The sequence below is a fragment of the Lycorma delicatula genome, chromosome 1, assembly GCF_047948215.1.
Source record: "Lycorma delicatula isolate Av1 chromosome 1, ASM4794821v1, whole genome shotgun sequence".
In the NCBI taxonomy this organism is placed as follows: Eukaryota; Metazoa; Arthropoda; class Insecta; order Hemiptera; family Fulgoridae; genus Lycorma; species Lycorma delicatula.
This window is the reverse complement of record NC_134455.1, coordinates 22995743-23018277: the sequence shown is the minus strand read 5'-3', so window position 1 is coordinate 23018277 and position 22535 is coordinate 22995743. Positions and strand designations below refer to the sequence as shown.

The 22535-nt window shown below is 30.2% G+C and overlaps 1 protein-coding gene across 2 annotated transcripts in view; it reads left to right on the top strand.

Moving 5' to 3' along the window:
- LOC142331595 (uncharacterized) overlaps nt 1-22535 on the top strand; it is a 93148-nt gene that overhangs the window by 53384 nt on the left and 17229 nt on the right. For both annotated transcript variants that reach the window (XM_075377919.1, XM_075377974.1), the window contains one exon: nt 18976-19116. In XM_075377919.1, the coding sequence (XP_075234034.1) occupies nt 18976-19116 (141 nt within the window). The remainder of the gene's footprint in view (nt 1-18975; nt 19117-22535) is intronic.

Below are 22535 nucleotides of genomic sequence, written 5' to 3'. Positions count from 1 at the left end.
TGATAAAAATTATAATGTATATTTTTGGTGGAACGGAAATTTGAACCGTTATCAGAAAAGATTTGAGTGGGAATACCCCAACATGATATAAATCTTTTAAATCCTGCAGATAATGACTATGAAGTCAGATCAGAAACTAATTCTAAATGGATAGCTTTAGTAGTGAGACACATGAAAAGTGCTATATAAAATTTATTATTGTTTAGTGTTTTTATTATTATTAATATTATAAATATTATTATTTTGTAATTTGTTAGAAGATGTTTCAAATTGAGCATTCATATTTTTAGTGCTTGCAACCTTTTTTGTATACTTTTCTATTTTTGTTTTCATTTGTTAAATCTGTCTTCAAAGTTATCTTCGATTCATCTGTTATAATATTACTGAATTGTTCCATCATTTCTGATTCTCTGTCCTTGGACAAGAGATTGATCTCTCATATCAAATCAGTGTTTGATTTAACAGTTTTGATTATTTTTATTTTCTTTGGTATCAATTCATCATCTGCTTCTCCATCTGTGCCCTTTCCATAAATAATTTGATTTGTTTTGAGCGATTCATCGATATTATCAATACAGACAGAGTATTGCAGAGGCTTATTGCAGGTTTATCTGAATTAAATGATTCTTTTTCGGTTAATTTTTTTTTCTTCTCCGGTATATAAATTAGGTGTTTGGCTATACCACTTGTATTAATATTATTAAGAAATGGTGGCTGTGTATAACAACTTCACATATTCCTGGCTAATCCCCATTCATTAACTTCGATTCCAACTTTAATTTTCTTAGTATCTGCTTCAGATATTTCTACCACTTTATCATGTTAGTCTTCAACTAGCATTCTAACGCTTCTTGGTACACTGCTACATTGTTGATGTAATTTATCTTTTTCAATTGGAATGATTTTTTTATCACATGCCTAACACATTATCATTAATTTTAGATGATGATTGCTGTTTTGTAAATAAATTTTTAATATTATCACTAAATTTGTTAGTGTCTTTATTTTCTAAATTACTCATTGTAAAATCTTCCTTATCATTAAAACATTTATCATTAGTACTTTTTATATTATACTTACCGTCTTAATATCAAGCTGTTAGATTCCTTACTGCTTTCATTTGACTGCCTATTATCTTTTTTTTAATATTTGAACATCTGACATCTACAATTTAACTTTCTAATTGGTTTTTGTTGTACAGGTAATTCAATCGATTCTTCAACAGTCATATCATCGATAATACATTTTTAATGGTAGTGTACTAGTACTTCATTTTCTTTTAACTGTTAACCTTTTAACCGATTTTTGTAAACCATCTTGTTTAACAACTCCATCTTTGTATTTACGCTGTTATTAGAATCATTTGATTTAGTGTTAGATATAATCTGTTGCACTAATTTCATTGAAAACATCATTGATTGGTAATGTTTTTGATGAGTTTTTATTGGTATTTCATTTTTATTTTCCTTTTAGTACGACTGTGTTTAACAATACCACTATGACTAATAACTTCAACACTTGTGCTCGACATTAAATCATTACTATTTTTATGACTTGAAGGTGTCAAATGTAGCTGTTTATAAATTCTTCATTTTTCCACAAATTCTCGAATATAGTTGAGAGATTTTCATGAGTGTTACGAGCAAGAAAAGATGCAACAGTATTGTTGCCCTTAATGTTATTAGGAAGGCAACCACTGAGTATATATCCTAATTTAGTTTTCTGAATAATAGGATTACTAGGATTTTAAATGAATTTCCCTGGCAAGATAAGACTCAAATAAAATTGAGCTCCAATCAATATGTCAGTGTTATTTACTACGTTGAACTTGGGATCTGCTAAAAATATATTACTAGGAATATTAATATTAATGTGGTTGATGGAAGGCTGTCTGATATCAGATAAAACAGCACATTTCACTTTGAATGAAAAATTTTTATAACGAGTGTAATGTAAGTGTAACACTGTATTTGGATTGTCCTAATGAGTTATTTATGCTTGAAATGGAACTTAATGAGTTCCAATTAATGGAGTTTAATGAGTTCCAATTTTCATGCAAATTTGTATATGCAAAAATTTGCCTGGCTACCAGAATCTAATAAGATTCTACATGAATGATGATTACCATATATACCATTGGTGTTTCATATGGCTGTTAATAAAAGTATTATATTTTCATTTGCCTGATTATTAAATGAACAATAGATATTACTTTTAGGCTTATTGCTATCTAAATTAGTCATTAATTTTATCCATGTGAACAAGTGTAGTATGTTTTTTAATACAAACTTTACATAAATTTTTTGAGTAACATCATTAATAGAATGGCCTTTATTTAAACAAAACAATAATTATTATACCTCAAAAAGGCTCTGCGTTCATTGATGGACAAATTTAAAGATTCTTTACAATGTTGTAAATGATGGTTTGACTTATACAACAAACATTGATTAGAATTAAATTTTGAATAATAACTAACATTATTTCCCTTAAATTGTTTATTAGAATTCAAGGTAAAACATTTGTTAAAAGATTTGATTGGATTGTTATAACGTTGTCCTTTGGGTTTCGTTTTTTGTTTTCACTTGCATGTTTGAAGTAAATGCATTAATATTTTCAGGAAGTTGACGTCTTGAGTTAAGAAATCAGATAATATCTTTAAAGGTGAGAAACCTTTCATCTGATAATTTTTCCTTTCATAATCTTGAGGTATTGTAGTCCAATTTTGATGTTAGACAATAAATTCATATTTATTTACAGGAAGTTGCATTGCTTCAAACGAAGTCACATTTGAGGAAATTTCATTAATAAATTTTGATAAAGTAGCTACAGAATCTGTTTTTATAGAATTTGATCTTAAAAAGTGCTCAGCATTGTAAAATGCAATTATATATTTGTTATCAAATCGTACCTTTAATAATTATAGAGGAATAAAATAATTTTTGTTAGTTATTGGCGGATCTTTAATGATAGCTAAGACTTCATCCTTTAAAGAAGAATGTAGATAGTGTGATTTTTTAATATTAGTTAAATCATCTCTATTACGTATTAAATCAATAAATATATTAAAATTGTGCTGCCACTCTAAAGGACCCCCTACACATACAATCTTGTATGTACAAACTAAAACAAGGAAGAAGTAAAAAACAAGTCACTAAATGCATCATCATGTATGAAATGCTTACTTCATGGAAGATGTTGGTGTCATATATTGAAAATACATGTGCTTAATGTTTTAAAATACTTGCTTGTACAAACAAGATGACCAACATGTAAAAATAACTTAACTTGTATATATATTCTTACTTTTGACATTTTGTTTGTACAAACATCTTAGATTAGTACATTCATCATATTTTTTGGATGTAATAATTGTGTGCATACAGTTTTATCTGTCCAGGGACAAAACCTGTATGACAATTTTGCGCATACAAACATGTTCTTGGTATTCAAAACAGGTTTTTGTCGCTCAAACATTTAGTGCATAGTAGTTGGTGTGTATACTTAGCTGTTTTCTCTACTACTATTTCAGATCATTTTTTTTCTGTAATCAATTTAAAATATGTGACATGAGAAATTATTCTAAAGAGTTTATTCAAGAATTTATTGAGCTATATGAGAGTTACCCTTGTCTTTGAAAGATAAAAAGTAAGGAATACAGCTATAGGGATCTATGGAATAGTACCTACTCTGATATAGTAGAAAAAATGAAGGAATTGAACCAAGCGCTGATAAAGATCTGGTCATCTGAAATATAAATTCTTCACAAACCACATTCAGAAGAGAATTAAAAAAAAAGGTATTGACTCAAAAACGCAGTGGAGCTTTCACTGAAGATGTGTATAAGTCCCATCTCTTGTACTACCTTCTTTTATTTACCTTTCTTATTCTTTTATTGGGGACCAGGAAATACAACTTAAAGTAAATGCTCTTTGGATGCCAATGAGGATGGACTAGAAGTAAAGTAGAGGAAGGAGACAATAACAGAGAAAATGTTAGCGAGGATGCTTATTTTTAATCATTCTAAATATTTCAAAAAATAATTTACAATTTTTTTCTTTATAATTATGTACAAATTTATTTACAATTTATGTTGAAATATGGTATTTATTTCAATGATATTTTAAATTACTGTAATTACAGAGTCAATAGCAAAAACTAACTATAAAAATTTATAAACTTTTTTAAATTTAATGACTGAAATAAATAAAAAGTTAAGTTTTGTACTAAGTACAAAAAGTTATGCTGTTCAATCTTGCCACAATATCTTTTCCTCAATATTAAGTACTTCAAAAAATACTGTTGCAGCTGCTTGGCTTCCTCTGCAGCATGTTTGTAATGGCTTACATGAAGACTCATAAGCTGATGATCACTCCTCTTTATTTCCCCATTCTCTGTATTTTTTAAATCCAAACTTTGTGTTGGAGTGTAGGATTGCCTGATCCTACATCTTAGAAACTTATATAACTTTCTAAGACGTTCTAAATATCACATGATGCTAAAGCAATGTCAACAGTTTTGGGCCTTAAATAATTGTATGAAAAATTCTGAATCTTGAAGCAAGTATGCAAATGCATTTTCCAAGACATGTCTTGCATGAGATAATCAATAATTAAATATGTGTTCATCCCTGTGAAGAGTATTGTTTGGAAATGGTTTCATTATGTAAGAAGACAGTGCAAAAACATCATCACTAACCATTATGTATGGTACATGTTTTTTTATCCCTACTGTTTGGCAGAGGTGATGCCCTTGGAATCTGAATATCATTATCCATCAACTTTTTATAGTAAATTCAGTGACACCTCCATCAGATACTCTTCCATTAACTCCCACATCAACCATAACAAATTCGTAATTGGCATTAACCAACCCCCTGATGTATTTCCCATCTTACTCTCCAAGGTAGTGTAGGAAATTCCAAGACAAGTCAAATTCTCTTTCAATATCCAACCATTCTTTTTCGGAACTGAGAAACTGAAAAAAAAATATTCCCGTTTTTGTTTTAGGAATCTGAAGTAATTCATGAGGAACTGCCTTTAAAAACAAAAAAGGATAAAGTTATACCACAAACCAATCTTTTACAGAAGGCGTATGCCGTACTGTCACAGCCTTAAGATGCCTGCAAAATTTTTGGGGGGAAACATAGCCAGTAAATTAAGTAGCCAGTAAATTTTTTATGAACATCTGTGATTATTACTTGTAGAATAGGTTGTCTGAAAATTCCACCTTTCTACACTGTCATGAATGTTTGCACATACTTTTGCTTTCCAACAAGTCTCAACTCATTGTGCAGGCTTTATATGTATGAACACAATTGTACATACAAGTTTGCACATGTAGAGGGACCTTAACACATTACCTCTAAACACAGGTATATCAGTGGGTTGTAGTTTGTTTAAATATTGTATCTGAATTAATTTCTGTATTAGATGATTTTTTTTTAACATTATTAGTATTATTTATTAACTGTATTATTTATTAATTTGTATTCTATAGTACACAAGTCTTCCTCAACTTGTTCCTGATCCAATGATAAAACATAATCGTCAAAATCCATTTCAAGTTTTGATTGAATGATGTCCTATCTTTCTTGTAAATCAAGAAGATTCCTTAACTTAATTTGCAAGGCACCTTGTAAAGGATCAAATTTGTCAGTAAATGTGGCAATTCTAGTTATAGAGGCCTTTACTGACCCTCTTTGTTTAATTAATTGTTCCTTTTCCAAAATAATAATAGTAATAAATTAAATTAACAATGAGAATTATTAATAAAGTAATTAAATGTGAAATGAATTGAATGTTATCACGTAAATTATGAAACAGTGTAAGTTAAATGTATTAAATTAAAGATATTACGGAAATGATGTAGATCTAATCATTGCAAATTCTTTTAGTGTAGTAATTTGTTGAATATTAAGATTCTTGAAAAATTTTAGATTATATCCACAGGTTGACCAAATTATGATTCTTCAAAATTGCAGATAAAATCCATGGCCAGAGGACCAAAAAATGTCAAATAATATGCCACCTTGGTTTAATAGCTCGAATGGGTTTAAATTATTTTAAATATTTGTTGTTTGCTAGTTCATGCAAATAAATAAAAGTCTTGACTTCAAATATAATGTAAATTAATTTTATTATAATCTTGAACTTGTAAATCATATATATTATTATATTTATTAATTATACATTTGAAACAAACTCAAATGAATCTTTGGATGATGGAACTAGACTGTACTATTCTAGTGCAGAGTCAGTTTTTATAGCATTTATAGAGCTGAGTGAGCTGTCAGGAGCTGTGTGAGCCATACAGAGCCAAGTGCAGCTGTCCAAAACACCTTTAAAAATTTAAAGTCCCCTATTTTAAAAAGTAGTCACAATAAATAACCCTGTGCCTGAACAGTCATAATTAAACCCACTATTTAATGAATTACACTGTATACATAAAATAAAATACTGTACCTGCATAATGTGATTGCTCACAGCAAAAGATTAAAAACTGAATGTTACTGATGAGTCATTTCCGTCAGACATTAGAAGCAATAAAATTTTGCATTACTATAGGAAAAATAAGTAATAATAACCGATGTCACTACAACTGATGTAATTATTAAAAATATAAATACTGTATGTATGTATTAACAGCGTACCAAAACAACCAAGAGACAAGTTTTTGGTCCCTATATCTGATATATCATTATATCCAATGACCATAAACGATACTTACTGTATGTATGTAATATATATATATATATAAAATACCAATTACACAAGCCTGCAAAATTTTGGTTGTAGAATATTTTTTTAACTTTTGATAATTGATTCCTATGTATTTTTAGCGCTGAATATGAAAATAACCTTAATTTTTTTCCATCATGTCAGAATTTTTTTGGAATTCCAAAATTTGTAAAAAATAAATTAATATAATATATCCACTTTGTCAAAGATATTTCAATCAATGTGATTAAATCTGTTTTTTCTGTCCCTGGTGATCAAATGTGTTTTTGTTGGTGGAAAATATATTTTCAGACCATAAAGCAAACTTTCCATTTTCAAAATGGCTTTAAGAGGCTGCAAAAATTCTGCTGATCCTTGTTACATTTGTTGATGGTGTTGATACCTTGTTAATGGTGGAAAGGCAAAAAAGAAATATGACAACTTTTGCTCGACAAATGTACCTCACGTATTTTGGAGTGAAAATAGGGGATGAAGACAAAACTTGGGCATACCACTTCGTTTGCTACACCTGTGTTGATGGGCTTACATGGTGGTGAAAGGGTGAACAAAAAGCGCTCAGATTTGGAGTTCCAGTGGTGTGGTGAGAGCCACGAAATCATACTAATGATTGTTACTTTTGTGCGATTGGTATTCACGGTTTCAATTTGAAAAATAAAAAAAGAATCGTTTATCAATGTACCATCTACCCTTGTACCAGGTTCCTCATGGTCCAGACGTACCAGTGCAATTTCACCAGAAAATTTACCTGAAATAGACAGTTCCACATGTGATTTAAATGAAGATAACATCAAGGAGTATGAACTTGGAGATAGCTGAGCATCGAAGCTTTATTCACAGTCAGCTAAAAAAAATTTGGTTCGAGACTTATGTGTGACGAAAGAAAATTCAGTATTGCTTGGTTCGAGGTTTAAAGAGAAGAACCTGCTAGCAGCTGGCACCTCATTTTTCTGGTTCAGGTACAGAGAAAAGGATTTTCTTCCATATTTTTCAGAAGAAGGAGAATTAGTCTTCTGCACTGATGTACATGGACTTTTGACTCAATTTACCATTGCATATGCATACCGATTGGATACTGTTCATAGATTCGTCCAAAAGAAGCCTCAAACTTGTTCTTCACAATGGAATACATATCCATCAATACCCATCAGACAATCTGTCCATTTAAAAGAGGGTTATAATAATTTGGAATTCTTTCTCTATAAAGTTAATTATGACAATCACAACTGGATTATGTGTGGCGATCTCAAAATAATATCGATCCTCTTAGAACAGCAAGAATGCACGAAGTTACCTTATTTTTTTGTGTTAGTGGGATAGCAGAGACAGAAAAAATCATTGGATAAGGATTGATGGACCAAAAAGAACTTCATTAGAACCACAAACCAAAAATGTGCTCCGAAAAGCTCTCGTATATCCAGATAAAGTTCTCCTACCATCTTGCATATCAGCTTAGGCTTGATGAAGCAATTTGTCAAAGCCTTACCAGAAGAGGGTAATTGTTATAATACATCTGTGTTTTATTTCCAGTTTTATCAAACGCCATACTAAAATAGGATGTCTTTACTGAACCTGAGAAAAATTCTCAAAGATGTTAATTTTTAGAAACAAATGTAATTGCAGAAAAAGAAGCCTGGGGAGCTTTTAAAGATGTAGTAACCAAGTTTCTGGGCAATCAGAAGGATCCGAACTTCACATCAATTGTTGAGAACATGCTGCAGAAGTACAAAAATGTAGGCTGTTCAATGAGGTTTACTTTCTAAATTCACATGTAGATTATTTTCCTGAAAATCTCTCTGGGTGCCGTTAGCAAAGAGATAGGTGAGAAAGATTTCATCAGGACATGTAAGAAATGGAAAGGAGGTATCAAGAAAAATCATCATAGTTGTCATGATGGTGGCAGACTGTTGCTGGTGTTACACCGAGATGAATTCTATGGAGAACATAGAAGGCAGTAAATTGAATTACATTAAAATGTAGTATATTTTAAATTATAAATAATTGTTAATATTTTCCTACATTCTGTAATGTTTTTGAAAAGTAAATTAATTATTTACCTTCCTATAATCATTAAAACGTCAAATGACACAACACATGTTTCAAATACAGCATATCCTAATGTTTGTGCAGAACTAGAATTATCCCAAACTTTAATTCTATGAGACGTTATCTCTAAAGTAAAGACAGTTTCATTGAAAAAACGTTTTAAGAAAAATTTTAAAATATTTTTTATATCTCTTAAATTACATACCTTATAATACTTCTCTAAAGAATCTCCACATTAATTCATTCGATACACCAGCTTCAATATACTCTCGTGGTATACTTCTGGTCGCCAATCCATTTACCCACTGATTAACAGCATTTTTAAGTTCGTTGTCATCCGCGATTTGGTTACCGCTCAAAAATTCTTTCAATTTCCCAAACAACTTGTAATCGTAATTGTAAGTTGAGTCCGAACTATATGGTGGGTGATCGTAAACTTCACTTCCAAATGTTCTCAGTAAATTACAATGTCAGACCCGCAACATGTGGACGTGTTGCAATTATAGTGCAGCAGGAAGCCGCCGTAGGTCAGCCCCTCACGTCGCCGATTTTGAATGGCGCTCCGCAACTTGTGTGGAGTTTCGCAGTAGGCTTCTGCATTTACAGTCGTTCCACGTTGCATGAAATCAATCAGGAGTATGCCAAACCTATCTTAAAAGATTGTGGCCATCAGTTTTCGTACAAATGGCTGTGGCTTGACCTTTGTCGTTCTGGTTGGTGATTGAGGATGACGCAATTCACTTGATTGCCGTTTTCTCAGGCGTTTAATACGAAATCCATTTTTCATCGCCGGACAATAATGCAATGTGTACGTTACTAGCGTGTCCATGAACGATACAAGTTCGCCAATCTTAAGGAGAGAAATTTCTCAGCGGTCTTTACTTTAGATATATATTCCTTATACGTAGCTTCTCCCAATTGAAAAAACGAAGAGCTGCTGTCAGTCATTCTTGCACAGAAATGGTTAGAAATGATTTTGTTTAAAGTGGTTCAACTGTATTGAATAAATCGGCAAAAACAGGCATTGTTCATTCTAAAAAAAACTTTTTATGATTATTATCGTATAATTCTTTTGAGTTAACTTTTTCTTTTGATTTACAAATTTTTAATGTTCATTTAACTGTAAATATAAAAATGCAATACTAAGTTTTTTTTACTGCTTAATAAGCTCGTAATATTATTTAACCCTTTATTTCTTGCTGCATTACCGAACGTACTGCGTGAAATTAAAAACAGAACTAATAAAAATACCAAACCCCAAATATTTTAAACTTGATGGAATTCTTATTGTACGTACTTGGAATGTGTAAATTGTTTTTGTACATAAAAACGCACATGTACTTCCTGTTTCAAGAGTGCGAGTTTGACATGTTCATTTTAAACTGCATTAGTGGGTGATGAAAGTACTTAGAACGTCGCATTTCTAATCCAGGGTAAGTAAGTTATATTTCAAGAATACTTCCCCAATATGTGTGTTAATGACCTGTTCCCAAAGAAAACACCACAGATTATTATCACAATACCTTGTTGCTGCCTGATGTTTCAAAGATTTAGTTTTTGTAACTTTAATCTGTTTAAACTAAAAATATAATTAAAACAGAAAATGCAAATGTTACGTCAATTATTGTGACAATAATTAAAGACACTTTAAACTCACAGCATGTAAACAAAAAATAAACTTACACCATCAGAAAAACTATAAATTCTTTCTTATAATAAATAGGAAAGTCTTGAACCATATGAAAAAAGAAAGAGCATGTTTTAAAGACAGTTCAAACTGTGAACCACTGTGCAGAAAATATTTGTTTTGTCGGGAATTGAACGATTATGCCACAAAGAATTCGTCACTAATTTCTTTTAAAACTATGCATAATATACATTTATACACAACCAAATAGCACAGAATATTGAAATAAGAAATATCTTCCCTAAATACCACAGGATGCTGCATCCTCAATCATGATTAAAATAATTCCGTTACTGCATATTAAAAATAAAAATATTAAAAAATTAAAATTGTGTACTAATTTATATGAGGTTACCTGTTGCAGTTTCTATAAGACTTGTCTCCCACAAACATTGTCTGATTTATCAAATTAATTTTTTTTAATTATTAAATATATATAAGTGGGATGACTTACTTTATTCCACTATAAATGCAGGAGCGCTCTCGCGATTTACTCACATCATTAGCTTCATTATATATTCATCTCAAATTACACTACAAACTTCATAAAATAAAATAAATTATCACGCATAAATTTATTTTATTTAAAAACTTTAATCTTTTTATTTTAAGAATTTAAACTTCTGTTCAGTTAAATTAAAACAAAATTTAAAAATATGAAAAATTAATTAATTTAACATTAAAAATTACATTGTTAAATTGTTTTCATATGATGTCAAAGCATAAATAAAAAAAAAAATTCAAATAAAAATAATTTTAAGTAAAGCAATTATGTATGTTGTCCATTTAACTGAACTAATTTACTATCAAATTTTTTTACATATGTAAAAATATTTAGAATTTAATTTTTAATGTTAATTTTAAATAATTTTTCATATTTTAATTTATAATTTAACTGAATAGAAGTTTAAATTCTAAAATAAAAATATTAAAGGTTTTAAATTAAATAAATAAGTGCACGATATATATATATATTGTTAATTATATATTCATACATATATGAATTTATAATTTTATAAATTATATTTTATGAGTTTTGTAATGTAACTTGAGATGAATATGTAATGCAGCTGATGATGCGAGTAAATCGCGAAAGCGCTCCTACGTATATAGTGGAATAAGGTAAGTAATCCTGCTTTATTTATTCTGTACTTTGGTGGATCTAATAAAATAAATATATTTGTATATAGTACAGAGGAGTATGATTTTTAAAAGAATTGATTTTAAAAAAATAATTATATATATACTCGTATATACGTATGTAATATATACGAAATGTATTTTCCTAATATATTTCATTTTATCATCTTTATTAATTTCTAATAATTCTAAATTTTTGTTAAAATTGGAAATAGAATGTTTTTTGTTTAATATATGATCTGCCATATTAGATAAACCTAATTTATTATTTTTGTACTTTCTATAATGTTCAAAAATATAGTTTTAAAGGATCCGTTTGTTTTTCGTATGTAAATACTATCACAATCATTTCATTTAATTTTATAAATTCCACATAGATTTTTAATTTTTAAATATTTTATTATTTGTTTATATTAGGTTTTTATGCTGGTATAAATATTTTTTTATTGTAAGTTTTAGTAATATTTTTATAGATATTATTAGTGTATAAATACTTTATATATAATTATTTCTTTTGTGCCTTGTTATGTATTGGTTGTAAGATAGTTAGTTATATTGTTATTGTGTTTTCATAGTTTTACTTTTCTGTATTGTAATCGGTCCATTTTCCGATTATAATACTTTCCCGGGCGTATCACTCTTCCTATCCAGTTTGTGTGTTTTGCTTCTAATTAAAGCTAAACTTCTCTAATGTGAATTTAATTCTAATAGACGTTATTTACATCAATATTCTCAGAATAAAATTCTCTACAAAGTTAACTGAAAATTTTAATTGGTAAATTATGTTTTATTCCAAACATAAAAAAGTGTATTTACCGACAAAACGTTTTCGTGTTTTACCCCGTTTTTCTTAAAACTAAGAGAGATAGAGGTCTGGGACCACTTTTTTCAATTTCTTAGATAAAAAAACCAAACGGAAGCACCAAATTTAGCCCTCGATTTGTAGCTTAAGATTTTTGTACGGTTTGATTTAACTGAAGGATCAGATAACATAGTGAAATGTTTCCCGAGCCGAAACGCGCGTACGAACAGTTTTCTGACTAATGTTTATGTATACATTTTTCGTTATAGAATCATATCCCGCGAGATTACAGAGTAATTTGGAATCACTCTGTAGTTGTAGGTTAATATTTTAAAAACTACTTTAATAAAGATACTGTGTAAATATTTACCTGCAAGTCATTTACTAGTGATTAATAACATTTATCACCAATACTCAAGAACTTAGTTTAACTTGCTTGGAGATGGTTGTAATTTTACGTCTTTATTAAGTGTTTTAGTTTCTGCTACAGATTACTTATTTGATTAATTATCTGGAGCATTTCGACGTTTTTTTAACAATTCTATTTCCAGTATGTAAATTGTTTATTTGTATTATTATTCCCTTAAATTAATATTTTATAAGATTTTTTTTGTACCTTACAATAAATAGACTTTACCTGCTTTTTCTGCTGAAAGAAAATAAGTCACATCTGTGTTTTTCTGCATATTAATTAAAAGTTAGTTTAGATAAATTAATTTTCATTAACTTGTTGTAACATAACCATAATTACCATCAAAAATTCTAACATAATCTTGCAGACTAAAACTTGCTTTAGGTAACAAATTCAGGTTTAACAATTGCCTTTTTAAACCTGATTTATCTGTAGATGATGTTCTTTTTTACATATTTAACTCGGCACTAATGAAGCAAACCTAGTTGAAGAAAGGGAAACAAATCTATCACTTGAAAGATAGTGTACTACACCTGACATGGTGTGTCAAGAGTGGTGTGCATTTGGATCGGCACTTGCCATACACTCAACACTAGACTTATCTCAACTTGATCAGGACTCAGCACTGCTAATCTTCATATTCATTCACTCAGATGATATGGTTTTTTTACAAAAATGTCAGTTTTTACATTACATAAGTGAATTACATTTTGTTGTTTTAAGATGATACATCATATTTTTCCTCATAATTTCCCACTGAAAATGATATTGCAAAATATGTTATGTTTTTAGTTTTATTCACTATGGTAAAATTAAAAAAAATTATAAATAACTTATTTTTCACATTAATAAATGTTAAATTGTCACTTATTTCATTATATTTTTTTACTGTTTAGGATATAAAATGCATATCAGTGAAAAAAGATGAATAAATGTTAGAAAATTACTTAGCAGTTTTGCCTGGTAGTTAGAAGCGTGTAACCCACAGCCATTAACCATAATAGTAGAATTTACTAGCATTTATCTCAAATTGTAACAAGGATTCTTTTTCTGTTTAAATCCTTGTAGAGTACACTGGCAAATCATTAAGAGGGATGCAAATTTTTCACCACCATTCTACAAAGTGATGATCAACGAATGGATACATCTGTTGATGTTTTTGGTCTGGTGGCTTTAATGGATTTGTATCTTTTTATGCAGACTGGCCTCTATCATCAGTAAAAATGTCCTTTTCTATTGTGTGGCAAGTGCTGATAATCCACACCCTTCTTGAAATACCATAATGAGAATAGTCCACCATCTTTCTGTTGAAAGATTTTTTCCCTTTCTTCAACAGGGTTTGCTTCATTAGTTCCAGGATATACTTTAGCGTTTCTTTAATAGTTTACCGATCCTGCAGTTTGTCAGCGATAGGAACTCTTCTGTAAAACCTTTCCAGATAACAGTGTGAGCAACACCAGCTAAGTCTCATATATGACAGTACAATTTCAGCTGCAGAATTGTTTCTCAATTCATCCTTCCCAAAAAAAACCTTTAAGTTCTATACATACACACCATATTAGTTTGACCTATTTTTTAATTACTTTTAGTGAAATTCGTACAAGAATGGCTAAACAGAAAATAAAGTTAGAGGAATAGAGTATTTTATAATAAAAATAAAAATTATGAAGCCTGTAATAATCGGCTTTGTTCTAGCATATCATAGCTTATTTTGATATGTGGCTCAAAATTTTATGAAAAACATAAATTTTATGTAAATGTAATAAATAAATCCTTTGACTCCATAGATTCACTTATACTGTTGTAATCTAGTTGTAAGCATGAATCATCAAAACTTTCTTTTATATTAATATCATCATAATAATTACTAATTGGTTCATGCCTTAAGAACTCTTTCTTTTTATATGAACTGATAAAAAAATAAAATAAATAGATTATTAACAAAAGAATGTATATAAATTGTGTGTAAAAAGAATATAAAAATTAAAATATATAACAAATTCAGGTTTGTAATAGTATTATCATAATTGAAAGAAGAAAATATAACATCAACGAATTTCTAACGGCCATCAAAATTAAAATACTTTTAAATATTATAATTTGAAATTTGCAGTTTTTAATTGAAGTGTGTTGAATTTCCTTGTAACTATTTAAGTTTTTGATATCCCTTTTAACTTAACAGTCAGAAATTTTGAAATAAACTTGGCTGCCGTCATAGTTTCGTTGTTTAATTAATAATTATGTTTTGAACTGTTCAGAATGAAATTTGTACTCATTACTGCTATGCAGTATGACCATGAGATAGTAATTATCCTAGTTGGTTATGTGTCTTTCTGATTGCACCTTGTTGAAGAATGTTAATCACATTCAACTCTTGCTTTAGTTACTTTGAGTGATATTGAACCCCACTAAAAATACATTAATATATCATGGTCACATTTTTGTCACCCACTAGTAATATTTGGTAGGTTTCTGTAGTTGTTTTCCCTGATTTTTTGATAATTTGATGCACACATGTTGTTTCATATTGAAACAACTATATATAAAAAAACGAGCTGAAATCTAAATTGGTTTGATTATAACAGACCATAGCTTTACCCCCTTGAGATGTCTGCTCAAGCTTTCTGCTTGACATGCAGAAGGTAGTAACTCCTTTTGTAGCATCATAAACCCTTTGGAAAAAAATTTAACTAGTTAATAGGTCATTTAACCTAAAGTTTTTATTATCATTATTAAAATATTGAACAATTTTATTAAAAGTCTTGATTTTTAAAACAGATTCATTACAATTCAAAAAGTTTATTAATGATTAGTGATATGTAGACTCATAGAATATGTAATTATATATCAGCATTTACTAACTTTATCCCTCCACATTCAAACTTCATATCCAGTAAATCAATTTTAAAGCATAAAATAAACTCTTTAAACTAGGAAAATACTTTCTTATACCAAGACATGCTGCTCCCTTGTACAACTTTTCAGTGACGTGTGCTTCTGCACAAGGAATATGTCTGCTTATTTCCAAGTAACTGATACATGCTTGTACCCCAATGACCTTATCGTCTTTGAATAAATGTTTGGTAATGTCTTAAATGGGTAATGTCTCTTCCTCTTTGACAATACCCCACCACACTGCCTGACTACTTATTCTAATTGTTCCATATTCAGAGCTAATTATGATATTAATGATATATCATTTTCCATAGTAGCAGATAACCTCCCCAATCCGTGGGATAGAAAACAGATTTATTAATGATATTTGTTTTGTAGCATGGATTTTTTATTATTTTAAATCAATATGTTGATTTTTACAAATATGTGTGATGATGTATTATCTCGAAAAACATTTTAGGTAGTACTTGGTAAGTTAATCATTTACTGTTTCTGTTTTGGTTGTTAGTTATTTAAGATAAGATTTTTAATTAGTAATATATATGCATCAGGGTTGCCAGAAATCTTCATTCAATTTCAAATAAAGTGCTTGAGGTATGTTATTGACTTCACTAATATATTAACAGCTGACTGTGGTACAAGTTCACAGAGCCTTTATGGGTATTTCTCTGATGCTGAACTCTCCCATGGTTTAGCACACATATTTTAAGATTTGGATTCAATATCATATTTTTTAAATAAGTGCAATATTAAGTTCAGTTAAATCTTGGAAGCATAAAACACATACAGGTCCCCAAAGTCCTGTACCACTGTATTTATTTCACTGCATATCTATGTAGAATTGCTTAATTTTGTAATTTGTTAACATAATAAATTAGAGCTAATAGTCTGGAAAAGACGAGAGTGATCTACTAATTCTTTGTCATGAACTTTATACCTAAATAATGGAAATATCAGTTTCAGTTGTATATTTTCTAAGAATATCAATAAAATTAATATACATTAAACATTTTTTTTTCTGTTGTGAAGTAGTAAAATATTCTTTTAAAATAAATAACAGCAATACAGGTCTCTGAAATTTATAAAAAGTTATGCATTTCCATTATGGTAGAGATATAGGGATTTATATGGCTTAAGTATGATAATGCTCTATGCCGCTAATGTAGATAGCTACAAGTAATATTAAAAAAAACATTGTAGTGTTAAAAGACAGGTGGTGCTGTAATTTATCATTCATAAAGGCCCATGATTCTTGTATGACATTCCAAAGATAACCAAAATAAAACATGGAATTGTACCACAACATGAAAAATTCAACAAAATAATTTCTATAGCCAAAATATTATGGTACAAATTTCTATTTAAAAAAATAATAGCAAAAGATATAGAACCAAGTATTTCTGTAATCTGGTTATTCTTATTTAATTTTTTTTCTGTTACAGAATCTGTTTAAATTAATAAATTGTTGCTTATTGCAGATAATGGATGTACCTAGTGGTAATACTTTTATAGATGAAGATCCATTACACTCTGAAATTAAATTAGAAATTAAGGATGAAACAGAGGAAACAAAATTCTTGTTTGTGCCAGTTGTCAAGACAGAAGGTGGTCTGACATCTGATCATGTAAATCTTGCTACTAGGTTTCATTTCATGTTTCTTTGGTATCATTCGTAAGAATGGTTTTATAAATTTCTCTCTTGTTTTACAGTTATCTTTCTTGTGTTATGGTTTAAACTGTACGCTTGCTTCCTTCTGATATTTAATTGACAATTTCTCATTATATAATCCACCTTATTAGTTTTTCAGATGTTATATTTTCCTTATATTTATCATTCATTCTTTGAAATTTCCATTTCAAGCATTTTTAACCCATCTTATTGTTATTTAAAAATGAAATTAATGAAAAAAAAGAACTTGTGTAATAGTGCCACCAACAAGTGGCATTGGTCATCGGCAACTTTCAAAACATTGCCTAAGTTTTCCCTAAACAGCTGGAGTGAACATATACTAATATCTTGTCAGATTTTAAACAAAATAAAACTGAAAAATCTTGAAGGTCAATGTAGTTTTGTTAAATTCTGCTTCAAACTCGATAAAACTTTCAGAAACCCATTTAATTAAAATGCTTGATTAATGAATGGTTCGGTTATTCCAAAGGTGCATAACATCGACCAATGAAGACCCCAGAACTGGACAACCTTCCACATCAACAAATGATCAGGTGTTGATCTAGTTCATGCTATGGTTCTTGAAGATCACCTGTCCAAGAGATTACTGAGGAACTGGACATCAGCAGAGGACCATGCCACATAATTTTAATGGAAAAGCATGCATTCCAGTGCCCAAAAGTTTTGCTGCATTTCGTGACCAATGATTGGAAAGATAATCATATTAACATCACTCAAGCCCTTCTTGATCGTGGAATATCAGTGAAAACTTTTTAAAAAATTTGTAGCAGTAGATAAGGCTTCTTGTGTTTTTGGGCACAATGTAGAAACCAACATGCAGCTGTCTAGTGGTTAAAGAAAAGACCACCCCAACCAAAAACGTCTACACGAATATTTCAAACATGTTGGGGTATATTTTTTTTTCTTTAAAGACATGGTATGTGGTGAATTCATTCCATTTTGTTGGACAGTAAACAAGGAATTCTAAATATAAGTTATATGTCACTGATGATGTATGCCGAAAGAGACCTGAATTGTGGGAAAACAGCAGTTGGATGTTCCACCCATAACAATGCACCAGCTCATCTATCACTTATTTGCTATTATCTGAAAAACATGACACAACCATAGTGCCTCACTCACCCTACTCTTGACACTTTGTTCCAACATATTTTTACTTATTTACCAATTTGAAGGTAATTGCAAAAGGACCTTATTTTCATACCATAAAAATTAAGTTGACAAAAATATGATTCAACAGCTGCGTGCCATCTGCAATAATAGAAGAAAAATTTGTAGCATTGTATTGCATTCAATAAGGATTACTTTGAAGGGACAAAAACTATATAACGCAAATACATTAATAATGTTTTTATTACACATATTTGGTCTTTTTTTTAACTCGCCGAGTTGAATTCGAGAGAATATGAGTTGTATTCTTCATCTTTCTGATTCTCTTTTTTCATCTTTAGTTGTCATTAACTGATACATACCATACAGATTGTCTAAAAATGTATACATGAGAGGTAAATGAATTGAAACACATTTTTATGTAGTTCTGTAAAATGTTATTGTTTTATGTTATAGGATGTTGATAAATCATATTCATCATCACCAGAAAAGAAAGATCCGCTTCATGTAGATAGCAGTAATACTCCATCAGCTGATCCCAGTATGGGAATCACATCAATTAAATTACAGCAGTTTGATGTAGAACATGAAAAAGTGGTAATATAGTATTTTCATTATTAATAATTATAGTTGTAGTAAAACGACACTCTACATTAGGAACTTTAAATGGTAGTATTTCAGTGCTTTAATGGTTCTGAAATATTTTTTATGAATGCCATCTTTTATGGTAAAAACAGCAAAAATTAGAATTTTTATTATAAAATCATTAACAGTGCCACTATTTCCAACTTAAAATTTTTTTCACATGTCAGTTCATTTAATAAGTAATTTATGAACTATAAATGAAATAATAGAATTATAAGAACTGCATTTTTTAGTTTATATTTCTTTCTACGAGGCTTGGCTGATAAATTTTTATATGGGAATGAAAAGAGATTTTGGAATGAAAAAAAAAAGAAAAAGAATGCATGTACAATACCTTAACTACAAAATGCAGTATTTATTTCTCAATATAATCCTCGTTTACACTGATACACTTTTCCAACGTGTGACAAGTTTTTGCATTCCACCACTGAAAAATTCTGGCGGTCTATCTCAGATTCAAGTAGCCACAGCTTCCTTCACCTCATCGTCGGTGGTGTAATATTTAACTTTGAGATTGCTCTTGAGGTGAGGGAAGAAGTGGAAGTCACACTGAGCCAAATCTGGCAAGTATGGAGGATGCAGAATAGGCTAAACTTCAGCTTGCAGAGAGCCTCTGTAGTGGCGTGCAATGTGTGAGGCTAGGCATTGTCATATTGTAAGATTATAGGCATGGTGGTCTTTCGAACTGACATACTCATCCTCTGAGGTGTTTTAACAGCTCAATTTACCATTCAGAGTTCACAGTCGTCCCATGCTCCAGATACTCAGTCACATTTGGGATGTTTGGCATCCCAAAACACCATCAAAAGTAGTTTTTTCACCAAGGCTTGAATTTTGAATTTTTTAGGTTTTGGCGATTCATAATGACTGTATTCCAGCTTTGTCTTTTTTCTTCTAGGTTGTAATGATGTTCCCAACTTTCAACCCTGATCATAATATTGAAAAGGAAGTTGTTTCCTTCAGCACGATTGCACTGCAAAAGTTCTTTGCAACATTCAACATGACGCTGCTTGTGTTCGTCCATCAGTTTGGCTGGTATCCATCGTGCACAGATTTTACAGTAACCCAATTGCTCGATAATATGGCCTACTCGTTATTTAGATATGCCTAACTTAATAATGATGCATTGCTGAATGATTTGCCAGTCACTTTGAAGTAAATTGTCCACCTCCTTTTGAAGTTTCTCATGTCACAGAAACTGGTTGTCTGCTGCAAGGTGCGTCCTCAATTGTTGCTTTACCAACTTCACATTCACTAAATTTCACACCCACCTATTCACAGTACTCCTGTCAACAGCTTCAGTACCATAAACCGCTTTTAAACAAAAAATATTTGTAGAATTCACATTTTCTGCTGTTAAAAATGTTATCATTGCATGCTGTTTTAACCGTTGACATATTGACCATACTCGACTCCATTTTAACTGTTACTGAAAAAAAAAACTGGTAAACAGATTTTAATGCATTATTACAGGTTTGTAGAGGGAGGGGATTTTAGCTATCATGTGCTGCCATGCCCAACTCAATAGTACCGTTTGTCTCCATGTAGCACGCTAGTGTGCAAAATTTATCTGCCAAGCCTCGTGCTTTATTATTCTTTTATATTTTTTATTTATTTTTATTATATATTTTTTTCATTCTAAATACAGAAAATTGCATTCACTATAAGATGAAAAGATCGAAAAAAAAAATAAAACAGGATATTTTCAAATTTTGAGATTTTGGATGTAATTTTTGAAAATGTGAAATTTTATGAATTAATTTTAAATTAGAATTAATGAAGTAATTTGGGAAGAAGGATGCAATTTTCACTTTATAGTGTATAATAATAATGTGGAAAGTCGAAAAATTAATAAAATAAATGTAGGACAAAGATTTATCCTTTTTGATTTTTGAGGGAATGTTTTCAGTACACTTCAAGGTTTTCCATTTAAATCTCTTGACTTTTTATATTTATCGTAATTTTTTTTCTTTCTAGTATTGTTTGCATTCAGGCATTAATATCCCAACTAGTTATAATACAAATGCTTTTTCAGATCAATAAATACCATGTTAGTAGCTTTGGTTTTCTTCATCCTGTCTTCTAAAACGAATAGTGAGGGCTAAATAAATTGTTTTATTTCCATGATTTTCCTGAAATTGAATTAGTTTCAATGTAGTTCACCATCATCCTAATTGCATTCTATTCATTTATAAATTGCAGTTAGTAATTTGCAAGTATAAGCTAATAAAATGTATGGGGCAGTATTCTTATTTATTTTCTCTTGGTTCGTTTGGTACATTAAACATATGCTTTTATTAAAATCTTAGGTACTTCTCCAGATTTCTAATTTTGGTTACTAATATGATAAATCTGTCAAGTTACACCTTAACAACTTTTTCTGAATGGAATATCAATGTATTACTACTCTATTGTTGTTTAAATCTTTCTCAACTTTGTCATATTTTCATCATAATATAGAGTACCATAATATAGAAATCATAATCAGTTGCTTTTTAATTTCTAGCACTTTTAATATATTATTTTACTTTATATAAAAAGTTTGTAAAAAATTCACCAGCTTAAATTCAAAATTGTTCAAATAACTACAGCTAACCTCTCTGTTTATAATAATGAAAAGAAAAGAAATCATGAAATCAAACACAAGCCATCCAAGATCTATAAATAAAGTAATGAGGTTAGTTTTTTTGGCAGCCGAAGTGGCAACACTGTAAAGTTACTAGTAAACATATGGTTATATGAACAGCTAATTTATATTAGGTATTGGTTTGCATATCTCCTGCCACCACCCCATTCAGGCACCCAAAAATATAAGACCGAATGTGTGTGCCACAAACAGCTTCTGAGCTTTGAAACAGTTTAGCAACCAGTGTCCTAACTAGCTCCTAGAGCTAACCTAAAAGCATGAGTGGAGAAGCATGGTACTATACACCACTCGCTTGCGTGTCCCACCGCCCACTTGTTATATATAACTAAAATGGGGAGGTGCACCCCGTCAACTACTAAAACATATATGACTATCGATAATTAAATTTATCTTGTCAAAGACAGCAATTCCTTGTCACACCTACCGCTGAATGCCAGCAAGTACCGGTCCACCATTAAAGCACTTGGAGCCTTAATCTGGCTGGTAGCCAGCCATATCTCTCAGTTAGCTTCCTACAGCAGTGCGGTAGAAGTCTTATCCCCTAGGTAAACTACTGTTGGTTGAACGAAGCAACGACATCAAGGACCTCCCACATGGTCCGACAATGCGGCTCTCACCAATTTACGCGCCGCTTGTGAGTGGCCAATTTTCCCCTTGACCCTAAGTTCCAGGCCTCCCCAAGAGCTGGCCAGTCAAACATCATGTGTTCATTCAACTGGAACTC